Genomic DNA, 25,196 nt, shown 5'->3' with positions numbered 1-25,196 from the left:
GTTATTATTACTTATTTAAATGTAAAATTATGAAAATTTTTAAGCAATTTAATAAATTTAAATATATATGAACATTTATTCGTTTTATTCGATTATTCTGCATAAAATTATTCGAATTATTCGTTATTCGAAAATGGCCATTTTTAAATTATTCGAATAATTATTCGTAAGAAATTATTCGATTAATCGAACGATAATTAGTCGAATGAATACCCTAGTATGTATATTTTATCTTTTGCTTTGACATTACGTGTAATGATAAATAAATAAGAAATTAGTTTGTTATTATTTTGAATAGATAACATCTTATATTCATAATAATATTCGTCTTTAAAGCTAAAGTATTCAATTATACAAGTTTTAAAGCTTATTGTAGCTTTAATCAAATCCTATCTTGCGCACTTCGACTTTTATTGAATGATATTTCAGTATATATATTTTTTTAATATTTTTTTTTTTTTGATAAAAGTCGAAATGCGCAAGATAGGATTTGATTTTAGACCTATGGTTTCTTGGGGAAAATTTCTTAGAATTTTCCGTAGAATGCGTTTCTGCTATACGATTTTTTATGAAAAAAATCGACTCACCCTAATATACTTACATACATAGTAAATTACAATACGATATTATAAACTTAAAATATAAGTTGTACGATGCTCATAAGTTGACAGAACTAAAGATTACAAAGGCAATGGCATATCAGCTTAAATCAATTTGAAGGGTAATTGACAGTTGTGAGGTGATCCACAACTTATGAACATCGCTTTGTGGATGTATGTATGTATGTAAGTAAATCATAAATAAAAGTTTACCTTGGAGCTTGAGTTAAGCTACCATGCGCCGAGACGTATGCCATGCAAGCTATCCATTTACACACTTTAGCACCAGATAAAACAATATTTGCAACACGCACACACACTCCCCTAAAGAAGTGCGAGGATGATTTAAAATAAATATTTATATTATATTTTTATTTTTATTTATATTCACATATACATATATTTATTATAAATTTAATTTATTTAAATACATAATACAAATAAGTATCTGTATACATACATATAAATATATTTACTTTCAAATAGGTTTGCATATAATAATAATAATAATTATTAATATTTATACTATATTCCCATTTATTTAAAACTTTGATTTTTTTGTATTAATATTTAGCACATAAGTAGTACAATTACATAAACTTTTTGTGGTTTATTTTTTACTTTTTAATGAAAACATTAAATTTTGAATTGACATGTTGGGAAATAAAACAGATTTTGAGCAAATATTATTTTTTTTTTAGAAACTATTTCACTTTTTCTTTCTTTCATACATATGTATGTATATTTTTTTCCACTTGTATTTCCACTAATATTTATTATTTTTTATATTATTTTTGTTTAAAATAGGCGAAAATATATACAGACGATTTTACTTTTTTATATTTTTCTTTAAATTTTTGTATACAAAAATACAATTTTATACAAAAGAACAAGAACTAGAAAATACACATTTTTTTTAAACTCGTTGTCGTATGTCACATCTCTAACAACAAACACCAATGAACACGTCAACATTCAAAACTTTTTATGATTTTTCCAAAACACGACAAAAAACGAAATGCTCTCAAAATTATACAATAAGAATAAGAAAAATAAATATATAGTAGAGCGAAAATATGACAACAACAGCGACACAAAACACTTAATAGAAACAAATTCTTATGGCGAATTCAAACGTTGAAGAAAATTCACTTTTTTTTCTTTGCACTATTGGATCAATTCAAACTGTAAATATTCAGATTTTGGGAAAACGTCACCGAATTTAAGGTTTTATTTATATATTTGATGAAACTTCCGATATTTTTATGACTAAAACATAAATTAAAACACACGATTTTCAAGATATTCTAGTCGAAAATGCCCGTAAACTTCCCGTTCAGTAAATGTTACGTTCTCTTTACCGTCGCATGATCAACTGACGCAAACGTTTAACAAAAGAAACAAAAATGTAGCAAAAAAATAGAAGAATTTTTCACACTTTGGAATACGTTTGGAAGAAATAAAGACTTCATCACACATTTTTTTTTGCTACAAATTTGAGAGGCAGGTACGTTTATATTTTTTCTAAATTTTTGAGAAGTCTATTCATCTTTGAACATTTTAAAGAAAAATTTGTTTTTAATTTGCTTTTGTGTTTGTTTAGAACGTCACAATTCCATGAACAAATTACTTTTTTCTTGTTTGTTCTTAATTATTTTTAATAACATTTTTTTATTCAACATTTTTTAAATATTTTTTTTATTGTAGACTGAAAGCAGAGTATATTTTCGTACAAAAAAAAAAAAAAAAAAAACATCAAATATAAAATTTTAATTTTAAAGTATTTTATGTGTGAAACATTTGTTTGATTGTTTTATGTTATATTTATTAATAATTTTATTCTGACCATCTTGATGATGGATGTTCAACATGATAATTGAATTGTTTATTCTTTTAATTAAGTTTAAATTGTTTTTGAGTTTTTTTTACGTTACTGTGAAACAAATGAATAATAAATATAAATGGTAACAATGTAATTTGGATTATTGGAGAAGGGCATTTTAGAGTTAAGGCCAGTTGCAGTTATTGCGAAATTGGCTTGATTCGTTCTTGGCCTCAAAAGATGGGCAGTTCTTTTGGCAGAATATGGGAAAAGGCCATATAGCTACAAATGCTTCAAAATAAAACCTAAAATTTTTAAAAAAACCTCATTTTAAAGTCATACACCCAATAAAATCAGTCATAATGACCATGATTGCCATAAACATATATTTATTTACTGCAATCATATATATGATTGATACAATTATATCAATGATAACTGAAACATATTATAGTTGCCGCAATCATATAAATAATTACAGTTTTGTTGGACCTCCCTAGTATAATTTCATATTTAATTTAACAGACAGTGGTTGTATGTTCTACTTACAATTCATACAAGTAGCTTTGCAATTTATCTTTGATTTCAGCACTTTAAAAACTTGGTCATTTGCCAATTTAACCGCCAATAATTTAATATCATAGTGTACGTGGTAATGAAAATATAAATCCCTGGATTAAATCATAAATGACAAAACATGATTTTTATTGAAATAGAAATACATACTTGTACGAAATACACAAGAAACTGAATATAAAATGGAACAAACAAAACAAATTAAATCTCTTCAAAACACTAAAGTATAATTTATTGTTTTTAAAATAATAATAACAATTTTTTAATACATGACACCCACTCATGCATACAGGCGACTCTCACTCAGTCAAAAATAAATACATCATTATTTTCAACAGCATCAGTTTAGGTAAATCTGAAAAAGTTTGACAGACCACACTAACCACAATTATTAGAAACAGACACAATTGGTGGTTGTCTTTGAAATGAATAGCTTTATTTGTTCATGTAAATAAGTGCTTATTCCAATAAATGATCAATAAGTAATTTAAAATGTCCTTAATTCTTTTTTCTTAGATTTTTATGACTCATTCAAGGTCATCTATAGAAATATTTTGATAAAAATACATATAAGCATCATAATTCTGAATGAAGTTTATTGAATAAATCTTGCAGCAGATATTCGTTCACATTTGCTTCATTTATCGTACATTTCCAATACAAGCCATCATTTATCAAAAATAAATTACGAAAAATCAGTAGATATTTTTAACGAAAACTGTTCGAGTAATTATGTTGAAGGTTCGTTAAAATACTCTCACTCGGAAAGAGAGAAAACTTGTTGTCTTTCAGATTATCCATTCTGAGTGCAATAGCCAATTATGAAAAGCATAATTATGTTTGAGAACGCATAGAAAAAGCTAGAGGAGTTGAATACAGAAATATATGGATATATCTATATAATTATGTGTGTCGAGTAAGAAACACAGACGTCTTCTATAAATAAAAAATACGTTAGTGCATTGCACTAAAATATTTATTCGACTTTTCCATAAAAAAATCAAAAATATTCTAAGAAGATATTGTTTAGAAATAAATAATAAAATAGTTGGTCTAGACATACAATATGATACCCTGCACCTACAATTATTTACAATTTTTTTTTTTAAATTTTTAGCTTTTATTTTGAAACATTTGTACAATAGCAATGACTTTTTCCCTTCTTTCTGACAACATATGGATTCCAAACCAAAGAACTGCTAATCTTTTGAGGACAAGACTGAATCAAGCCAATATCGGATGCTCTATTTTGAGGTGATTTGTATTTACATGGGTTCGGTCACTCAAAAGTTGTAAAATTAAAAAAAAAACATCAAAAATTCAGTTCTTATCCGAATATCGAGACATTAAACATGCTTAAATATCAAGATATATTTATGTTTAAAATTATTTTTTTAAAACATGAGTGATTAAAAATTAATATAAATGTTAAAATTATTTTTTTAAGGTTTTATATGGCAAAGAATTATGATTTTTTTAATCTGGATTTCAAGCATTTAAATGTTATATAAAATTGGATCCGTGTAGAACAGATTTTTTCTCATCTATATTCGGCTGTGCTGAATCTTATATACCCTTCACCAAATTATACTTTAATATAAAAATTTTAAATATTTTAAGGTGAACAAAATTTAAAAATAAAATGTTTCTAATCTATTAGTGAAAAAAATGTTATACAAAAATATAAAATTTTATTTATTTTAAATTTAATAAAAAAAATGTTTTCAAATTTATTAGTGAAACAAATTTTTATGACAAAAAAATTTTTTGCTGAAAAAAAAATTGGATTAAAGAATATTTTTTTCGATTTTGACCCCTTCTATGCCCAACTTACGAGGGGTCAAAAAAAATTGGATTAATGAATATTTTTCCCGAAGGGGTCAACTCTTCTATATCCGACTTACAAGGGGTCAAAGGTCTTTGATATATCTATCAGTATATTGTCTATATTAATGACTTAGAACTCCAGATATAGATTAAACGTAAGAGAGCTATATTCGGCTGTGCCGAATTTTATATACCCTTCACCAAAATATACTTTAAAATAAAAATTTTAAATATTTTTAGGTAAACAAAATTTAATTTTTTTCCAGTTGTTTTTTCGAGATTGTTTTTTAATTTTTTTTTTTTCATTTAAAATTTTTTTTTTTAATATTTATGAAAAAAAATTTTGGTGAAAAAAAAATTCGGGTTAAAAAATATTTTTTCCGATTTTGACCCATTGTAAGTCCAACTTACTATGGTCTTATATACGTCGTTGCAAAGGTCTTTGAAATATCTATCATTAGATATCCATATTGTCTATATTAATGATTTAGTAATCCAGATATGGGTCAAAAATAGGTCAAAAATCTAGGTTGTCCTGGTTTTTTCCTTATATCTCAGCCATTTGTGGACCGATTTTCGCGATTTTAAATAGCAACCGAGCCGGAAGAATTTCGGAGATATTGATGTATCATTCGTGTAAGTTATTTGGGGGCTTCAGAAAGTTGATTTCAACACACAGACGGACATGGCTATATCGACTCCGCTATCTATAACGATTCAGAATATATATACTTTGTGGGGTCGCAAATGAAAAATGTAGAAATTACAAACGGAATGACAAACTTATATATACCCTAGCCACTCATGGTGAAGGGTATAAAAACGAGGTTGTCCTGATTTTGTGGGTCGATTTTCTCCGCAACCGAGACGGGTCTAAGCGGATATTTAGATGTATGAATCATGTATGTAAGTTATTTGGTGTGTACGGAAAGTTGATTTCAACATACTTTGTGGGGTCGCATATAAAAAATGTCGAAATTACAAACGGAATGACAAACATGCAACTCATGGTGAAGGGTATAAATATCAGGACAACACCTAACTAAACATGCCTTAGTAATATTTAGTAGAGAACATACACAAAAATACACAAGAGTCTGTACAAAATGAGTTTTCACATGAAACATATGCAAAAGTTAAAGAAAAATATATGAATATACCAAACGAAAAACAAGTCATTTGTAGACATGTTCAGAAGGTCATCTAAATTGTGAATAAAAAACAAAACAAAAACTTAAAATATTGTAAAAACAGCTTACTTGAGTTATTTTTAGTACTTACAACATTTTTCTATTTATCAAAACATCACACTCATTCACATATATAATATGTACAATGTACATTCATTTATATTCTTCAGCAATAATTTTAAATGCTGTAATATGTTTGTATACGCAAAAAAATACAATTTTAAAGTGAGGAAAACGTTTGAGATAAAAGATTTTTAACAGGACTTCCGTAGTACAAAGAATTCTGTGGAAATTTATTAACAGCTCGTTGTTTTTATTTAAAATAAAAATTCATGTTTTTAACAAAAACTTTAATTCACACCTGGTAGAATTTATTCTTAAATTTTATCGCTTTAATTAAAATCATTTCTCATACTGCTGGTATTGAAATTTCTATTGGTTCTTTCATCGTTAAGTATTTTTTGCGATTTTTGGAAATTCGTATTGAATTGAATTGTGCTGATGTGTATCAGTTTATAATTTTTATACAAATGTTTATTTGAATAATATTTCTTTATTTTATTGTTTTTATTGGGTGGGTGTGTATTTGTTTATTCTTAGTTGTTATTACTTGTACAAAATATATAGCAAATATTCAGATGTTTTACCAATAAATGTTGTACTTAAATACTAAATACGAAGTATGTTTTTAATTAACTTTTTTTTTTTTTGTTAATTTTAATGGTGTATATTAATTTACAGCCAAACTGCAAAAATATATATCGAAATTTTCCAATTCTTTGAAATATTTAAATGCATAAATCTATTTAGAAAAAAATTAAACAAACAAACCTTAATGTTATTGGAAATTATGCCCGTAACAGCTCATTTAGATACTTTACACTATAAATACCAAATTAAGATTATTCCACAAATTACGTACCGCCAAAGCCGAGTTTACAAATAATGTATACAATTCCAACACAGGCAAATCAAAAAACTGATTATTTTTTCATAATTTCCAATCCAATATTGTAAATTTACCTTTACGGTATTGTAGCAACATTGTGATATTGTGAAAACTTCGGAAAATTGAAATAAGATGATATGAACTATGTATAATGCCTCGTTAAATTTGGAAAAGCTATAGCAAAAGCGATGTTTATTTTTTTATCGGAAAAAAAAGAAAAAAAATCGCCCAGGCCAGCCAAAGAAGTTTAAAATCATTGGGAGCTACATAATCAGCAATATCAAAACGTTTGCGAGTAGAAGGATTCATCAACAAGCTGGGGAATTGGATACCATACGAATTAAAGGTCAGAACTATGAAAAACGATTTTGCATGTCTGAAATCCAGCTTGAACGCTATAAAAGAAAATAATTTTTACACCGAATCATTACTTGCGATGAAAATGGATCTATTAAAATAACCCGAACCGTAAGATATCGTATGTGTGCCCGGCCAACCAGCCGAATCGATAACAAAAACAAATGTCCATTGCGCTAAGGTAATGCTCTGTATTTGGTGGTAAGAAAATGGTTCTATCTATTATGAGCTGCTGACATCTGGCCAGACCATCACATGGAACCTGTAACGAACGCAACTGATTCGTTTGAAGCGAGCATTGGCCGAAAACGCGAAGAATATGCGGCCAGGCATGAAACCCTAATTTTCCATCATGACAACGCTTGACCACATTGGTTGGGAAGTTTTTCCTCATCCGCGTTATAGTCCAGAAAGTGTACCATCCGACTACTATTTCTTTTGATCGATTCAGAACGCTCTCTCTGAGATACGCTTCAATTTGAAACAGAGTATCCGATATTGGCTTAGTTCTTTCTTGGCCTCAAAAGATGAGCAGTTATTTTGGCTCCAAATACATATGACAGAAAGATGGCAAAAGGTCATAGCTAATTATGGCCAATATTTTTAATAAATTTTGTGTTGTACAAATGTTTCAAAATAAAAACAAAAATATGAAAAAATTCAAAAATTTTTATCAGCAACCGATCAACAGAGAATTTAGGAAAATTTCTACCCCTATAGATCCGTTCCACTAGACACTATCATGCCTTCAACAGACGGACGGATGGACATAAGGAGATTATATTAAAAATTTATAAGGATCCAGAACATATGTATACTTTTGTGAGCCTACGACCAATATTTTGAAGTGTGTTTGGTAGTGGGTATTAAACTATGCAAATTTGTATCTATATTTCTGCTATTTAGAAAATTGAAGAATTGAATATCCCAAAACACAAACAAAAATATTTCCTAAAAGTATAGCAATGATTTATTTATATGAATGCCAAAGAAAATGAATAATTATTAGTAGAAAATCCGAAATATTTATATAAAAGAAAGTGTTAAATTCCAAAATGAAATTAAACAAATTGCATTCATTGCAAATGCAACCGAAGCAATAAACCAAAGTGAAATATAAAGAAATACTATAAATATACTATTTAGTGACGTCAAATGTGACACAATAACCTTAAAAAACACACACCATAGTAAAATATACGCAAATATTTCAATAAAAAAATGTTTAAACACACCAAAAATAAGAAGCAAAAAAACTTAACAACAAAACAAAAAAAATGCGGCATATTCCACAGCAACATGTAGCAGAAATGCCAGAGCGCATGATTTAAAACAAAAATTCATATAAAATATGAAGGTAAACTAAAGAAATTTATATAAAAAAAAAACAAAAAACATGTATGAGAACAATGTTGACATTCAAAGTTGGAGAAACATTTAACATGGCCCCAATACAATTTTAACAGTATGTTGAATTTCAGTTTAACATAAAGCTTTTCTTTCTAAATCTAACATCAACAGTTACACATTTCTGAAATTTAAAATATTTAAAAAACTTTAAATTGTTTTTATACTACGACTATACACAAATACATATCTATATATCTATGTAAATATAAACACAACTAACCTGTGCTTTTTTCAATAACAGTTTATGAATAAAACTTTTTTGGTTTTGAAAAACACTTACCTGAAAAGAAACAGAAAAAAAGTATAGGAAAAACATGTTAATTTCAATTATTAATTAGTTTATTGCAAAAAAATATTTGTTAAAACTACAATATAAAGTTGTTATTGTTGTTAGTTTAGTTTTCAAGTGGAATGAATGAATGAATGACCTATTGACCTGATTTCAATGAACTAAAATATTTGTATCTCAACAATAGGAGTATGTAGGTAGGTATGCAGTCAGTTGGTTCCTATAAGAGTTTAATACTCTAACGAATTAAATGCTCAACTTGTTAAATATTTATTTAGTATTTTACATTTAACATTTTAGCATGACGTCAATGACATGAATCGACTGATTTTAATTTTTAGTTTGTGTTGTGATTTTTTTTTTTATTATTGTAATTAACTTGAACTGTTTTGCTGTCGGGTGAATGGATGGATACTTGAGCTTAATTTGCTTCAAGTGACATTGCGTATTTTTTACTGTTAGTTATTTGTTTTTTGTTATTACTGCACACAATCTAACTCAATCACATTTTGTGTAATTTGTATTTAAGTCTGAAAGAGCTTCTCAGGAATTAATTTCTTCTTTAGAAATCTCTTGTAATACTTAATAGAGATTTAAGTCTCAAAAATAACTACTTTATAGTTCGTTTTTCATGGAAACAAGTGCTTAAACAACTCATTTTTATTTGGATCTGAAGTTTACAAATGCATTTATAATATATTAGAAATTTATTATTCAATATTCACTTTTGCTTTTATTCATAAGCAGGGTAACCGGAATGCAATATTTCTTTGATTTAGAGTATGCCTTTCCTAAATATTTTATTTCAATTTTTCAGATTTTATATTCATTTGTTAAAACATGAGAAGTTAGACATTAAATTTGAACTATAGTTTCCACTGTTACCTTGTAGATACACTAATAAGAGATTTTTGATTAAGGCTTAGGGGTTAAAAAAGGGTAAATATGGTAACCTTATATCTTCTAACTTAATACAGATACCAAATATATTTAAAATGCATCTATATCTACTTAAAAAATTAGGAGACAGGTGTTTGGTACTTTTTCGAAACTAACAAAATACCAAATATGAATTTGGTACTTTTTGGAAATTCGAATCTTTAAGGGGAACAAATTTTATTAAATATTATTAAGCCAATTTTATTAAAATTTTACATATTTGATAAAATATTACACATTGGGATTCGATTGCGAAGGAAGATTGGGCCAAATCCGGGTCTACTACTTTTTTAAAACAAATTTTATTGAGATTTTTTTAAAATTTGTAGCTTTTATTTTGAAACATTTGTACAATATAAAATTATTCAAAGTATTAGCCATTGTTAACTATGAGTTTTTCCAAGAACGAATCATGCCAATTTCGAAAACATTGTTCTGATGTGAAGCGTAGCCCAGAGAGAGCATTTTGTATCGATCGAAACAAACAGTAGTTGGACGGTGCAAGGTCTGGACTATAAGGCAGGTGAGGCAAAACTTCCCAACCACTTCATTCTAAATAGTTTTTAACAGGTAGAACCCTTTTGCTCCCACCAAATACATTAAATTACCTTAGCGCCATGGATATGTGGCTTTGGTGTCGATTCGGCTGGTTGGCAGGGCTTCACATACGATATATTACGCTATTGGTTATTGTAATGGGTCCATTTTACATCGTAAGTAATGATTCGATGGAAAAATGATTTTCTTTTATAGCGTTCAAGCAGCATTTCAGACATACAAAATCGTCTTTCAAGTTCTTTGAGCTTCAATTCAATTGGTAACCAATTTCCAAGCTTTTGAATAAATTCTGCTGCCTCCAATTCATGGTCTTCAAACTTTTTTTGTTTCTGGCCTGGGTGAACTGTAACTTCCGTGTCAAAATCACCATTTCTGTATCGCACAAACCATCTCTCGCACGATGAAACGAATGAAACACATTCATGATAAGATTCGGTGAGCAATCGGTGTGCTTCAGTGCAGTTTTTTTTTCAAGTTAAAGAAGTAACACAAAACTTCAAGCACAAACTTTGTCCAAGGAACCATACCTCTAAAATGTCCTTAAATTTTGAAAAATCCCACTTTGACACACCCCTTGGAACCCCCTGGTGGTCCCAATCCTAAAAATTCCAAAAATTACCATTTTTGGCACTTTACATGATGTATGCATTGTGTATAAATTTTGTTTATAGAGCGTATATCATGCCTCTATCAGCATAGTTTTATTTTTAAGATTTAGTTTAAACTTTAAATCATCATAACTTTTGCTCGCAATAAGCGAAATGATCCCTAGAATACGATTTTCCTTGTCACTTGTGCGATTTTTTTGCTTCTCTACAAATCGACCCGGCCTAATATGTACCCTTCAAAACGACATATAAGTTATTAAAAACAAGAAAATACGCCATCTATTGTAAATTATATTATACTTGTTGATCGCCCCGGCTTCTCCCGGTAGCATTTACTAATGTTAGTTCTTCAAGTTTCTCCAACCCACTCACACCAGCCTGTTCTTATTTATTTGCAAATAAAATATCTAAATTTATACTGCATACTTTAGGGAGCTTTTTTATTACAGTTGACTGGACTCACAAAAAAGAATTTCCGAGTTTTACCCGGAATTTTTGATTTTTTTTTCTTTACAAACCATCTCCTGAAAATTTCGAATCGAATAAAAAAAAATCAGCCAAATCGCTCCAGCCGTTCTCACGTGATGACATTACATACATGGACCATTTAATTTTTATATATATAGATTATTTTGAAAGGGAGATCATGATCCTGACTGAATTAGAATATGCAATAGAGTGGGCCGATTTGTAAGGACAAACATTTGGCGATATTCTGCCATCGATTTTTCGATAGCTTTTGGCATTTCAGAAAGAGTAAAAAAATCGACATTTATGTTTAAGGTTTTTGTTAGTAGGTAATAAAAACAATTGGCTGATTTTATTTTTTGCTTTCAATATTTAAGGTAATATTTAAAAAAAATATTGAAAATTGTTGAAATTGTTTTTCTTCATGCCAAAAGCTATCGAAAAATCGATGGCACTATATCGATTGCTAAATCGGCCCACCATAATATACAATAAAGGTACAGGTACTTTTAAATAAGCATTAAATGCTTATTACAAATTTTGTAGTTGCATGTGAAACAGAATTCAAATGGGATAATTAATAGTAGTATCTCTTTATTGCAATGATTCATTTTTTTAGTTTATTCAATATTTTTAGTTGTTTCCAATATAAAATTACTTAGTGTTTCAAAAAAACAGGCCTTTAACATTCTTATATACAATTTTAAATTCACTTTGCTTAGATAAAAGTGCAAGCAAAAATTCTGGTAAATGATTTAATAAAAAAGTTTTTAAAAGTTCACTGTTTCCTCCTCAAACATGAGTCAATCGGATGCAGCTACGACCAAAGCTTTAAATGGAAACAATAAAGCTTACCAAATATTTATGCTGGCGCCATCTACATTTAAATGAAATATTACAAAACACTTGTTAAACCAATTTTGCTTTAATGCTTAAAGCTTTATAAATCTCGAACAAAGTTCTTGTAGCTTTTATTTGCTCCTCTCATTGACATTTTGAAGAACTCTCAATTGAAAAGAGATTTGACTCGAAACAATTTTCCACTCTAGCATATTTGTATGTATGTATTCCTTAGTAGTGCTCCTCTCTTTGTTTTATAAACAAATTCTCTTAAAACATTCAAGTTCACTATAATGCAAACTCAGCAAAAATATGTAAAAACACCCGCTGCTATGATGTTAAGTTTCATTCGTTGTTAGTTTTTTTGTGGTTGTTGTTGTTGTTGGCGAAATACAACCAAAAAAGAAAACACGTGAATTGCTTTGTTATTATTGTTGTTGTTAACATTTTTCAAAAGCATCCTAGGACAACAAGAAATAAGCTAATGCCTTTGGCATTCCCCTCTCTCCCGGCAGTTTTTGTTTGTTAAATTTACAAAATTACTACCGCAACTACATAAATTCAACTTTGACATTCTCAGAACAACCAGAAAAAGTAAAACAGAAATGAAAAACTAAACAACAACAACGAAACTGTAAATAAAGTGTGTTGGTTAAAAATAAACACATCACGAATAAAACAAAAAAAAAAAAGAAAACAACAAATATTTAAAATAAATGAAAACAAAGAAAAACACCCACCACACAACTACCGTAGGTATGTTTGTACATATGTATATGTGTAATGCAATGCAATGCATTTCTATTTTTTTTTTCTTTTAATTCAATTGTATTTTAGATTTGACAGTCTTTTAAATTAAACTGAAAACAAAAACAAGCAACATTGAATTGATGCATCAAGCGTAAAATTAGGTCGTCGCACAACAGCACATCAACAAACAACGGAACTATTTCTCGATGCGATTAATTGTGCATTGAAATGCGGTTGAAAACAATTAAAAACTCATGGTGCCACTTTTACAATTTAGAGTTTTTGTTTTTGTTTATTTTTATTGTATTTGTGAAAGTACTTGATGTATTGTTTAAATGAATGTCAGTGAAAATATACCACCCAATTAATCAATAGCTGTTTGAAAGAGACTTAAAAATAATTGCATTTAATAAGATACATATGCATGTATTTATGCATTAACAAAATGTATCGTATAATTTTATCAGCTTGGAAACACCAACAATACAAAAATTGCAATATACATATGTATAGTGTGAAACAAGCTCTTCATTAGTTCTTCTATATGGCGTTCTTTAGTTTAGGAAATGACTGGATGCCATTTATCACGTATTTTGGTGTAAAATGGCATCGATTTTTTAGGGCATATTTTTGCATATTTTCTTGATAATGCATATTTTGTTATATTTTACTTCAAAATGCATATTAATATGCATATTATCTTTTGTCGTCAATGGGAAATAAATTATCTAGACATAAAGTTTTTTGTAAAATTTCTTATAGAAATATCATTAACATTGACGACTACCTTCATTCGATATCGATAAACTGACTGTATGTCTTCTTCATTTATCTTTCAGCAATTGAAAAATTACAATTTCAAAATTTTTATCTTCAAAAAAGTCCAGAGTTTTTGAAAGTATCAAAAAATCATTAAATGTATCAAAAACATTCATATTTGTTATCACTGCAATTTCGAGTTATAAGGGATTTCGTTACCGAAGCATTTTTGAAATTCACATACACCACGAGTATGCTACGAGTACTTTACATAACGATTAACATTTTGATGATTTTAACCCTTTCCCTGTCTTATGCATCACATATGATGCACAGCAAGTTTCTTTCACACGTCCGTGCATCATATATTATTCACAAATTTTGAAAATGCTTTCTATTTATTGGCTTTAGAAACATCATGTGGACCATTCCTTCCACATGAACGGACAAGGTCTCCCGATACTGTTTAATAACATTGGAATCAGTTTGACGTAAGACCTTAGATGGTTTGGCCAACTTTTTGTAGGACCAAGTTGGGTTTTATTGAGAATATTTAATCATTTTTGTATGCTCTTTTTTCTAGTCACACATTTTAATCAGATTAACAACAAATGAATATGATTGTCTTTAAACATAATAACTGACATACTTTTCAAAGGTAACTTCTTGATCAAAAAAAAAAATTAAATAATAATTGGGTTAAAAGTTTTAAAGAAAAACGTGTGTTAAGATTTTTTCAATCTCACTCATTAGTATAGACAATTTGTTCAAAAAAAATTAAAAATCTCATAAAATATTTCAAGATCACTTCTGGGGTACCGCAAGGCTTCGACCTTTCTCCTACTTTATTTCTTATCTTTATAAACGACCTTCTACGTCAAACTTCCAACACTATCTACTATTTTGCAGATGATAGCAACATTTGCCATTCATATGCATTCAATTATAGCCTGTTGGAGATTGGGACAATGAGGCAACAAAACATGAATGATACGCTTAACCAAGATCTTTTGACAATCTCAGAATGGGGTTGTGCGAATAGAATCAATTTGAATGCACTCAAGACTCAATGTTGTATGTTAACACACAAACGCACAACAGATCATGTTGCTCCATCTGTTTTTATGGGTGGCGTAAATATTAAGGAATCAGAAGCTTTTGATGTTCTTTCATGAGTATTCAGTGTGATGTCCGCTGGACAAAACACATTTTTCGAGTGTCGAAAGAAGCATTCAAGTGTCTTGGTTTTCTAAAACGGTGGAAAGAAATACTTCACTGCATCTGATTTCCTTAATATTTACGCCACTTATATTCGACCTAAAATGGAATACAACTCTCATGTGTGGGCCGGTGCTTCGAAGTCAATTTTGGAGTTACTCGAACGCGTCCAGGAGATGGCAGGGTACTAATCGATGACAGTAGGTTATCCAGCTCTATTGACTCCTCACTGGAACAACGTTGCAATGTGGGTTGTATTTCACTGTTCTATCGATATCACAATGGTTTGTGCTCTGCTGAAATTATTTTTTACGCAACACACGTTCTTCGGCAAGGGCTCATCAATTCGTTGTCGACTGGACAGTGGATCGCACAATGCATTACATGAAAATTGGTTCTTTAGCCGTACAGTCCGTATGTGGAATATGCTTCCTCCTGAAGTCTTTCCTGTCACTTTCAATATAGGAAAATTCAAATCAAATGTCCATAAACACTGCCTTCTATCCTCCCTCCCATAACCTATTTCCATAGTTTCAACACAATGCTTTGCATGAGTTTATTTATTTCAACAAGCGAAAACATCTAAAAAAAATCTGCCAATTTACTTTTACATTAGAAAAACCTTTGCAATTTTAATGACATAAAACAATTAAAAACCGCACCATGGCTCAGCCATCAATGTGAAATTGAAGAGAAAAAGTTTTAATTTCAAATTAATTTAATATTCTGCACTATTTTTTTATTATTATTATTACTCGTATTAAGTAAAAATGAAATAAAACAACACCTTCATCATTGGTTTGGTTTTGGTTTCAACTTTTCTCTTCTGTTTTTTAACGATTTTTTATTATTTTCACACAATCATTTCATTGTCTCGTTTGTAAGTGTTTATGGCGATAATGGAATCTATAAAACGCCCCATTATTATAGAGTAAACAAAAGCAGAAAATGAACGATAAAAAAAAGAGTAGAAAAGTTATTCACACTCACTTGTATTATTTTAACAAGTAAATGTTTACAAATTGCTTATGACACATACAAGCCAACATACATTTACACACAGATACACACACACACACGGAAACTACACTCACCCAGAGATATTGCACACACACACCCTCGTAAACTCATAATAAATATGATTTTCTATGAAGAAAAGGGAAAAACTATATATGTTTTGTGAACACTGTTGTTGAGTATGTGTGAAGAAAATAAATGCATTTTATTGAATCTACTACTACTACTTTTTGAAATACAAAAAAAATAATAATGCACAACAAATACACATACATACATTAACACATTAATACATAGATACATACATACATACGACGTCTACGTAAAGACTAACAAACACTATTGTCTGTTAATAACAATACGTTTAACAAATGACAAGTGCAATGTGTAAAAATATATGTTAGGGTGGCCTCACAACAACAATTGCCGGTGTTACCAACATTAATGGAAGTTAGAACTGCATAAAAGTATAGAAAAGTCCAACATAGGTAATTACTAAAAATCAGCGTATTTTAAAAACCAATATTGCACATGATTAGAATGAGCAAAATTTGGTTGAACCATAACATGGTTGTTTTAAATCATATTACGTTTGTGTTGAATTTTATTCGTATATAGTGATTTTTACAGTGATAATTTGATAAAGTATAATTGATTTTTCCTTTTGAATATTAAAACTTTTCGGTTTTGGGGTGGAAATTTCTTTTTTTCACCCCCTGGATCCGCTCCTGCATTACGATAACCCAAATCGTAAGAGATCGTATGTAAACCCCGGCCAACCAGCCAAATCGACACCAAAGCCAAATATCCATGGCGCTAACGTAATGCTAAGGACTGAGATAAAAAATCCTAACATTAATACAAAATTAAACAACTAAATTTAAGTTTTCATTTTTTTTTTTAATTGAAATTATTATTACAATTTACAAAAAGTATTATTTTTATTATACCTTTTCCGGAAACACTTCCATTAAGATTTTTTTCTAGTACTTTCTGTCACTTTGTTCGAGAAGGTAGTCCATCTCCGTTTAAAATCTACTACAAGTTTGGATACCATTTTAGTGCTCTTCAATTCTCTTTTAACAAGAGCCCAACATCTCTCTACTGGCCTTAGCTACAGGCAGTTTGGAGGATTTGCCTCTCTTCGTACAAATACCACATTATTATTATTACCACCTTTCTAACCATAGTGACAAGATGACAAATCAGGCCAAGAATAAGTGGATACATCAAGAAATCTTATGAATGGAAGCATAATTTTTTGCAAACATTCCTTGATGTAAATTTCGGTATTTCTAGAGCCCTTTGTAACAAATATTTGGCTTATTTGCCGCAACTGCATATTGCTTGCCATACCAAGAACTTTTTAGAAAAATGTTCTGCTTTTGGGTCCTAAACTTTTCTACAACATTCCCTTGAGCATCAGCAACAGAAAAATATAATTTTTTTTTTATAAAATTTGACTTCAATTTCCGTGTTCTGTATTTGGTCTCTAAATTTCTAATTGATATTAAACATAATAACTGATATGTTTTACAAAGTTAACGTGATCAAAAATTAAATAATACTTGGGTTAAAAGTTTTATAGGGTCCATACACAACACCATCATTATTGAGCAATGAAGTGATTGTGCAATTAAGCTTGAAGCACACATTACTCCAGCATGCTGGTACAAAATTAATTTTTTACCAAAAATTGTGTGGAAAAGTTTGTAATGAATAATGCTAAACAAAAACGAAAAATTATCAAAAAAAAAAAAAACGTGTTTGCATGAAGAAATGGTTAGAAAACAAAGGAGAACTAGGACACACTAAACTTCTAAAAGAAGATGGTACATTTTTCTTCTCTGGAACATTCCTGATCTTCCAAAAATGGAGTTTATCGTAATACCACAACGAAGACTCCAAAACATCATCTGTTCCTGCAGTATTCGAAAAATGTTGATTTTTTTTACCATTCTTGCTCTTGGCCCACCTCTTTCAATTGTTCTACAATTTTATTGTAGCATTGGTTTTTTAATTCATAGTCAAGGCATTGTTTTATAAACTTCGAAAAATTCTCCCCAAAATATTTTTTTCTTTGGCATTCATATTTATTTTTTTTTATTTTTTGATGTTTATGTCTTGACGATTTAAATTTTATGATCTAATTTTACAACACACGATTCAATCATGCTGGTTCAATCAAAAAAATATCAAACTATTTTTAATAAAGAACCAGCAGCTGGTACAATCACACCAGAAGCTCATACACGATCAATCAGCTGGCACACTCACTAGATTGCACAATCATGCTGGTGATGTGTATGGGCCCTATTAATTAAAATCGTGTGTTAAGGATTTTTCGATCTCAGTCGTTATGTATTTGGTGGAAGCAAAAGGGTCGTATATGACCTGTTGAAATCAGATCACATGTACCGAACGGAACTGATTCGTTTGAAGCGAAACCGTAATATTCAATCATGACAACGAGTATGTGCAATACTTGTTAAAAACTATTTAGAATGAAGTGGTTGGGATGTTTTGCCTCACCCGCCTTATAGTCCAGACCTTGCCCCGTCCGACTGCTATTTCTGTTGGAAAAATGTCATAGCTAACAATGGCCAATACTTTGAATAAATTTATAATATACAAATTGTTCAAAATAAAAGCTGAAAATTTGAACAAATCCCGCATTTATAATACGTAAAAATAGTAGGACTTTCCGTAACCAAAAAAAATTTATTTCGCATTTTAAGATACGAATATTTATAGTTAAAGCGCAAGTAAATTTTCTTGATTTTTAAAAAGATTTAAAACGTGAATAAAAATGTCCAACGGTTATGTGTTATTTCTATGCTCTTTGTTGGAATTCATGATGTGGTCCTTAATGGTCAGTTATACCAACGCTTACATGAACAGCTAGCCAAACGGACGGATGTCGTTAAATCGTTGTCAGACGCAATATTATCACCCCAATCATATTGCGATATTTGCGCAAAATGTAGTTAATTCTGAAATAGAAGTGATATTTAAATAAGGTTTTCACCAAAAAATTAAGGTCCATTTGGTTTTGAAAGATATATAAGGGGCATTTCATGTCAAGTGAACCAACTTTTGAAATCGATGTCTTCCGATCGGGATGAAATTTGCACCAAGGTTAGCTCTATTGGATAGTAACTCAGACACAATTTTTCAACAACATCGGTCGAGAACTCTCTGAGTTATAGGGGGTAAAATTTTGACAATTTGGTCAAACAGGGGTTTTTTCTTATCCATGTAACTTATTACCTATTGTTCTTAGCAAAATGTGTCCCAAATAGTATAGATAGCTATTTCTTCGATCTTTCGAAAAAAAATATTTAAAAAAAAAAATAAAAAATTTTTAATATTTTTTTTCCGAAATCAAAAACTTTTTTGACTTTTTTTTAAAATACGCTATTTTTTTTTATTTTTTTTTTTTTTCTTAAAATAAAGTTTAGATATTTTCCTTGAACACCTACTTGGTCGCTTAGTGGGATGCGAGTGGGATATCTATCAAAATAAATATTTTGTAACTCAAAACATAAAATTTTTGACTTTTTTTGCAAAATCAAAAACTTTGTTGACTTTTTTTTTTCAAAACGGACCCTTTTTTAATCTTTTTTTTTAGGTCAAACAAAAGCTTAGATATTATCCTTGAAGACCCTTTTGGTCGCTTAGTGGGATGCGAGTGGGATATCTATCAAAATAAATATTTTTTAACTCAAGACTTACAATTTTTGACTTTTTTTTTTGCAAATACGATTTTTTTTCCAAATGGGCCCTTTTTTAAAATTTTTTTTGTAGTCAAAAGAAAGCTTAGGTCCATTCCTTTAAGATATTTTTAGTCCCTTAGTGGGATGCGAGTGGGATATCTATCAAAATTAATATTTTGTAACGCAAGACATACAATTTTTAAATTTTTTTTTGCAAAATCAAAATTTTTTTCCAATATGGGCCCTTTTTTAATTTTTTTTTTTGCTCAAAAGAAAGCCTAGGTCCATTCCTTTAAGATATTTTTAGTCCCTTAGTGGGATGCGAGTGGGATATCTATCAAAATAAATGTTTTAACGCAAAAATTGTATGTCTTGAGTTACAAAACATTTATTTTGATATATATCCCACTCGCATCCCACTAAGCGATCAAAACCATCTTAAAGGAATAGGCCTAAGCTTTCTTTATAGCAAAAAAAAAAATTACAAAAAGGGCCCATTTTAAAAAAAAGTCAAAAAAGTTTTTGATTTTGCCAAAAAATCAAAAATTGTATATCTTGAGTTACAAAATATTTATTTTGATAGATATCCCACTCGTATCCCACTAAGGGACCTAAAATATCTTAAAGGAATGGACCTAAGCTTTCTTTTGACTAAAAAAAAATTTTTAAAAAAGGGCCCATTTTGAAAAAAAATTCGAATTTGCAAAAAAAAAAGTCAATAATTGAATGTCTTGAGTTACAACATTTTTATTTTAATAGATATCCTACTCACATCTTCCTAAGTGACAAAATAGGTCTTAAAGGAAAAGACCTAAGCTTTCTTTTGAGCAAAAAAAAATTTTTAAAAAAAAGTCCCATATTGGAAAAAAATTTCGATTTTGCAAAAAAAAATTAAAAAATTGTTACAAAATATTTATTTTGATAGATATCCCACTCGCATCCCACTAAGGGACTAAAAATATCTTAAAGGAATGGACCTAGGCTTTCTTTTGAGCAAAAAAAAAAATTAAAAAAGGGCCCATATTGGAAAAAAATTTTGATTTTGCAAAAAAAAATTAAAAAATTGTATGTCTTGCGTTACAAAATATTTATTTTGATAGATATCCCACTCGCATCCCACTAAGGGACTAAAAATATCTTAAAGGAATGGACCTAAGCTTTCTTTTGACTACAAAAAAAAATTTAAAAAAAGGGCCCATTTGGAAAAAAAATCGTATTTGCAAAAAAAAAAGTCAAAAATTGTAAGTCTTGAGTTAAAAAATATTTATTTTGATAGATATCCCACTCGCATCCCACTAAGCGACCAAAAGGGTCTTCAAGGATAATATCTAAGCATTTGTTTGACCTAAAAAAAAAAATTAAAAAAGGGTCCATTTTGAAAAAAAAAAGTCAACAAAGTTTTTGATTTTGCAAAAAAAGTCAAAAATTTTATGTTTTGAGTTACAAAATATTTATTTTGATAGATATCCCACTCGCATCCCACTAAGCGACCAAGTAGGTGTTCAAGGAAAATATCTAAACTTTATTTTAAGAAAAAAAAAAAAAAAAAGGACGTATTTTAAAAAAAAGTCAAAAAAGTTTTTGATTTCGGAAAAAAAAATATTAAAAATTTTTTATTTTTTTTTTTAAATATTTTTTTTCGAAAGATCGAAGAAATAGCTATCTATGCTATTTGGGACACATTTTGCTAAGAACAATAGGTAATAAGTTACATGGATAAGAAAAAACCCCTGTTTGACCAAATTGTCAAAATTTTACCCCCTATAACTCAGAGAGTTCTCGACCGATGTTGTTGAAAAATTGTGTCTGAGTTACTATCCAATAGAGCTAACCTTGGTGCAAATTTCATCCCGATCGGAAGACATCGATTTCAAAAGTTGGTTCACTTGACATGAAATGCCCCATAAATATTTCCTAGTTCTGCTGCCAAAGGTATAGATATATACAAACAATTTAGATTTTTGGAAATTGTGAATATCCGCAATTTCTGGGATATTTTGATTTGGAATCCCTAGATTACTCATACAAATAAACACTCACGTGAACAACTTTTTAACTATACATTTTGTATTGTTGTTATTGCTTTACAGCATAGACAATCATTAAACGGAAAAAGGATGTTGTAGTGAACCTTGTAGTACAATTCAGAAAAAAATAAAATACTATGTCTTCAGAAGTGTAAAAACTCATTGGTTAACACAATAAATTGTATATGAAAAAATAAATACTTTTCTTTCTACTATTAAATTGAATAAGGCTGAACTTGAAATAGAAAATTAAAATCGTACACATTTAAAATGTATATTTTTATTAATGGTTAACCATTTATTCCATAGTTCTTAAATTTAAACTGACAATAACAACTTGGACAGAAGAAACATAAAATATTTGTAAATAAAATTCTGTTTAATTTTAAAATATAACTTTAAGGATTTAATGTTGCTTATATTTTAAAATCCAGTTAGTTTTAGTGTCACTATTAATTACTCATATAGACATATATAATTTTCGAGAACGTAGGGATTGTTTAATAAAGTTTGAGGTCATTCAATTTGTGTTTATTAATTTTTAGTATTTGTATAAAAATGTTTTAACTTTGGAAGGAACCTAAACACAAACCTAAACATTCTATTACAGAAAACTCCTTCGTTGTATTTTCGGATATTCTTTAAAAAAAGTTCCAAAGTTTAATTAAAATTGTACATTTCCCATTCACAATGTTTTAAACAAATTTTTAATTTTCTTGTTAAATTCTTTTCTTTTGAATTTGAAATATAATCATTTTTAATTTAATTGTACCTTACAATTAATTATCACACAACCCACTCTCCAGCTGCGATTGTATGGTGAATGGTAAAGAATATCATTTCAGTTTTCTTCATGCTTTAATGCCATTTGATGTCAGTGTCACTTTTATGTCTAGGTAATCATAAATTAAATTATGGTGCATGTTTGCGTAAAAGAAAATAAAACAAACGGATTTTCATACGAAAAAGAAAAGAAAAAAATAAGAAAAAGTTAAAAGGCACATCAACTTTATGTCATATTTAAGATACACATAAAACAAAATCAAATTGGCTACAAATCACACTTACAATTCAGATGTGTATACAAATATGTCGATGTTTCCAGCAAAAACTAAGTTTAGTTTCATTTTGCATACAAATTCTTAAAATTGGTGTTCTAAAACAAAAAGTTCTTTGGGCTAAAACAAAAAAACTTTGAAATTTTATCTTCAAATAAAATTATATTGCGGTTACCCTAATTCTTACATATGAAAAATTTGTCAGCATGTGACAAATTTTGCATATACATGTTGAAAAGAAAATTATGCAGCAACATGTTGATATGAAAAATGATTCAGCAACATTTAGATAAGAAAATAGTTGCTGAAATGTAGCAACATATTACTGAACCGTAGCAACATGCTATTGAAATTGCATATAATATGTTGCAACAACATGTTGATAAGAATACTATTGAAATGAAATATGTTGCAGCAGCATGTTATTACGAAAAATTTGTCAGCATGTGACAAATTTTGCATATACATGTTGAAAAGAAAATTATGTTGCAGCAACATGTTGATATGAAAAATGATTCAGCAACATTTAGATAAGAAAATAGTTGCTGAAATGTAGCAACATATTACTGAACCGTAGCAACATGCTATTGAAATTGCATATAATATGTTGCAACAACATGTTGATAAGAAAAATGTGCTGAGAAACATTTTGATAAGTCAAATTTTGTAGCAACATGTTGATAAGAAAGTTATGTTGCAGCTACACGTTGGTAAGGAAAAATATCTCAGCAACATGTTGATAAGAAAATTATGTTGCAGCAACATGTTGGTAAGTAAAAATATTTCAGCAACATGTTGGTACGAAGAATCTTGCAGCATCATGGTGTATAACAAAATGTTGCCAACATCTAGAAACATGTTGCTGAACTCTAGCAACATGTTGCTGAACTCTAGCAACATGTTGCTGAACTCTAGCAACATGTTTCTTAACTCTAGCAGCATAGTGCTAAACTCTAGCAACATGTTGCTGAACTCTAGCAACATGTTGCTCAACTCTAGCAACATGTTGCTGAATTCTAGCGACAAGTTGCTTAATTCTAGCAACATGTTGCTTAACTCTAGCAACATGTTGCTGAAATGTTGCTTAACTCTAGCAACATGTTGCTGAACTCTAGCAACATGCTGCTGAACTCTAGCAACATGTTGCTCAACTCTAGCAACATGTTGCTGAATTCTAGCGACAAGTTGCTTAATTCTAGCAACATGTTGCTTAACTCTAGCAACATGTTGCTGAACTCTAGCGACATGTGGATGAACTCTAGCGACATGTGGATGAACTCTAGAAACATGTTGCTGAAATGTTGCTGAACTCTAGCAACATGTTGCTGAAATTTTTCTTAACTCTAGAAACATGTTGCTGAACTCTAGCGACATGTGGATGAACTCTAGCAACATGTTGCTGAAAGGTTGCTTAACTCTAGAAACATGTTGCTGAACTCTAGCAACATGTTGCTGAACTCTAGCAACATGTTGCTGTACTCTAGCAACATGTTGCAGGGCTCTAGCAACATGTTGCTGTAGAAGTTTAAAATATATAATAGTAAAGCCGAGATTTTAAAAATTTGTTCACTGGGCGAACATTTCCAACTTGAGCAACTGTGATTAGAGAACAATATTTTAAAGCGATTCGTAAAATTTGGTTCATTTCGTTCATCACTGTGGGCCTGTTTGTAAATTATTATTAAAGTGTACAAAGTCAATCTTATTCGTTTTGAAGTAAGAGTTTTAAATAATTTAGCTTAACAAAAAAATTAAATATTTTTCTTTCAACACATATGAAAACCTGCCAAAAACGTACATATTTATTAGAATTTGCTAAAAATGTACCACATAGTAAAAATTATATAATAGTGGCATTAAGTTAAAAACATGTATGCCTATTTAGTATACATATTCTTTCCGCTAAACTACAATATTTACGGAACCTATTATTAATTCATAGGCATGCAAATTTGATAACAATTCTATAAATTAAAATATATGTATGTATAATTTAATTTTTTATGTCAGATTTATGTGTGTTTCAAAGAAAGTAAAATGTGTATTTTTTCCTTGATGCCATTAATAAAAATGACATAAAGGTATTTAGCAAACACGGAAGTTAATAAAAAATAAACACACATTCATGCATAAACTCAACTTGACCAGGTAACATTTTATTATTATTTTTTTTTTTATTTTTCTGTTTTGTAGAATTTTAGAATGTTTAACATGCACCC

The 25,196-nt window shown here is 29.2% G+C and overlaps 1 protein-coding gene across 3 annotated transcripts in view; it reads right to left on the bottom strand.

Moving 5' to 3' along the window:
- Positions 1 to 25,196, bottom strand: part of shaker (Potassium voltage-gated channel protein Shaker) — a 338,010-nt gene that overhangs the window by 275,452 nt on the left and 37,362 nt on the right. The window contains exons 1-2 of one of the 3 annotated variants that reach the window (XM_065507663.1): positions 1,060 to 1,100; positions 813 to 923 (exon numbers count right to left, since the gene is read on the bottom strand). The exons of 1 other annotated variant lie outside the window; for it this stretch is intronic. In XM_065507663.1, the coding sequence (XP_065363735.1) occupies positions 813 to 923; positions 1,060 to 1,061 (113 nt within the window). In that variant the 5' untranslated portion in view covers positions 1,062 to 1,100. Of the gene's footprint in view, positions 1 to 812; positions 981 to 1,059; positions 1,101 to 25,196 lie in introns of those variants that run through there. One more of the 3 variants, XM_065507665.1, reaches the window with a different exon arrangement.

Source organism: Calliphora vicina, chromosome 4 (genome assembly GCF_958450345.1).
Source record: "Calliphora vicina chromosome 4, idCalVici1.1, whole genome shotgun sequence".
Lineage (NCBI taxonomy): Eukaryota > Metazoa > Arthropoda > Insecta > Diptera > Calliphoridae > Calliphora > Calliphora vicina.
The sequence above is the reverse complement of the archived record's forward strand: the minus strand, read 5'-3'. Positions and strand labels throughout refer to the sequence as shown.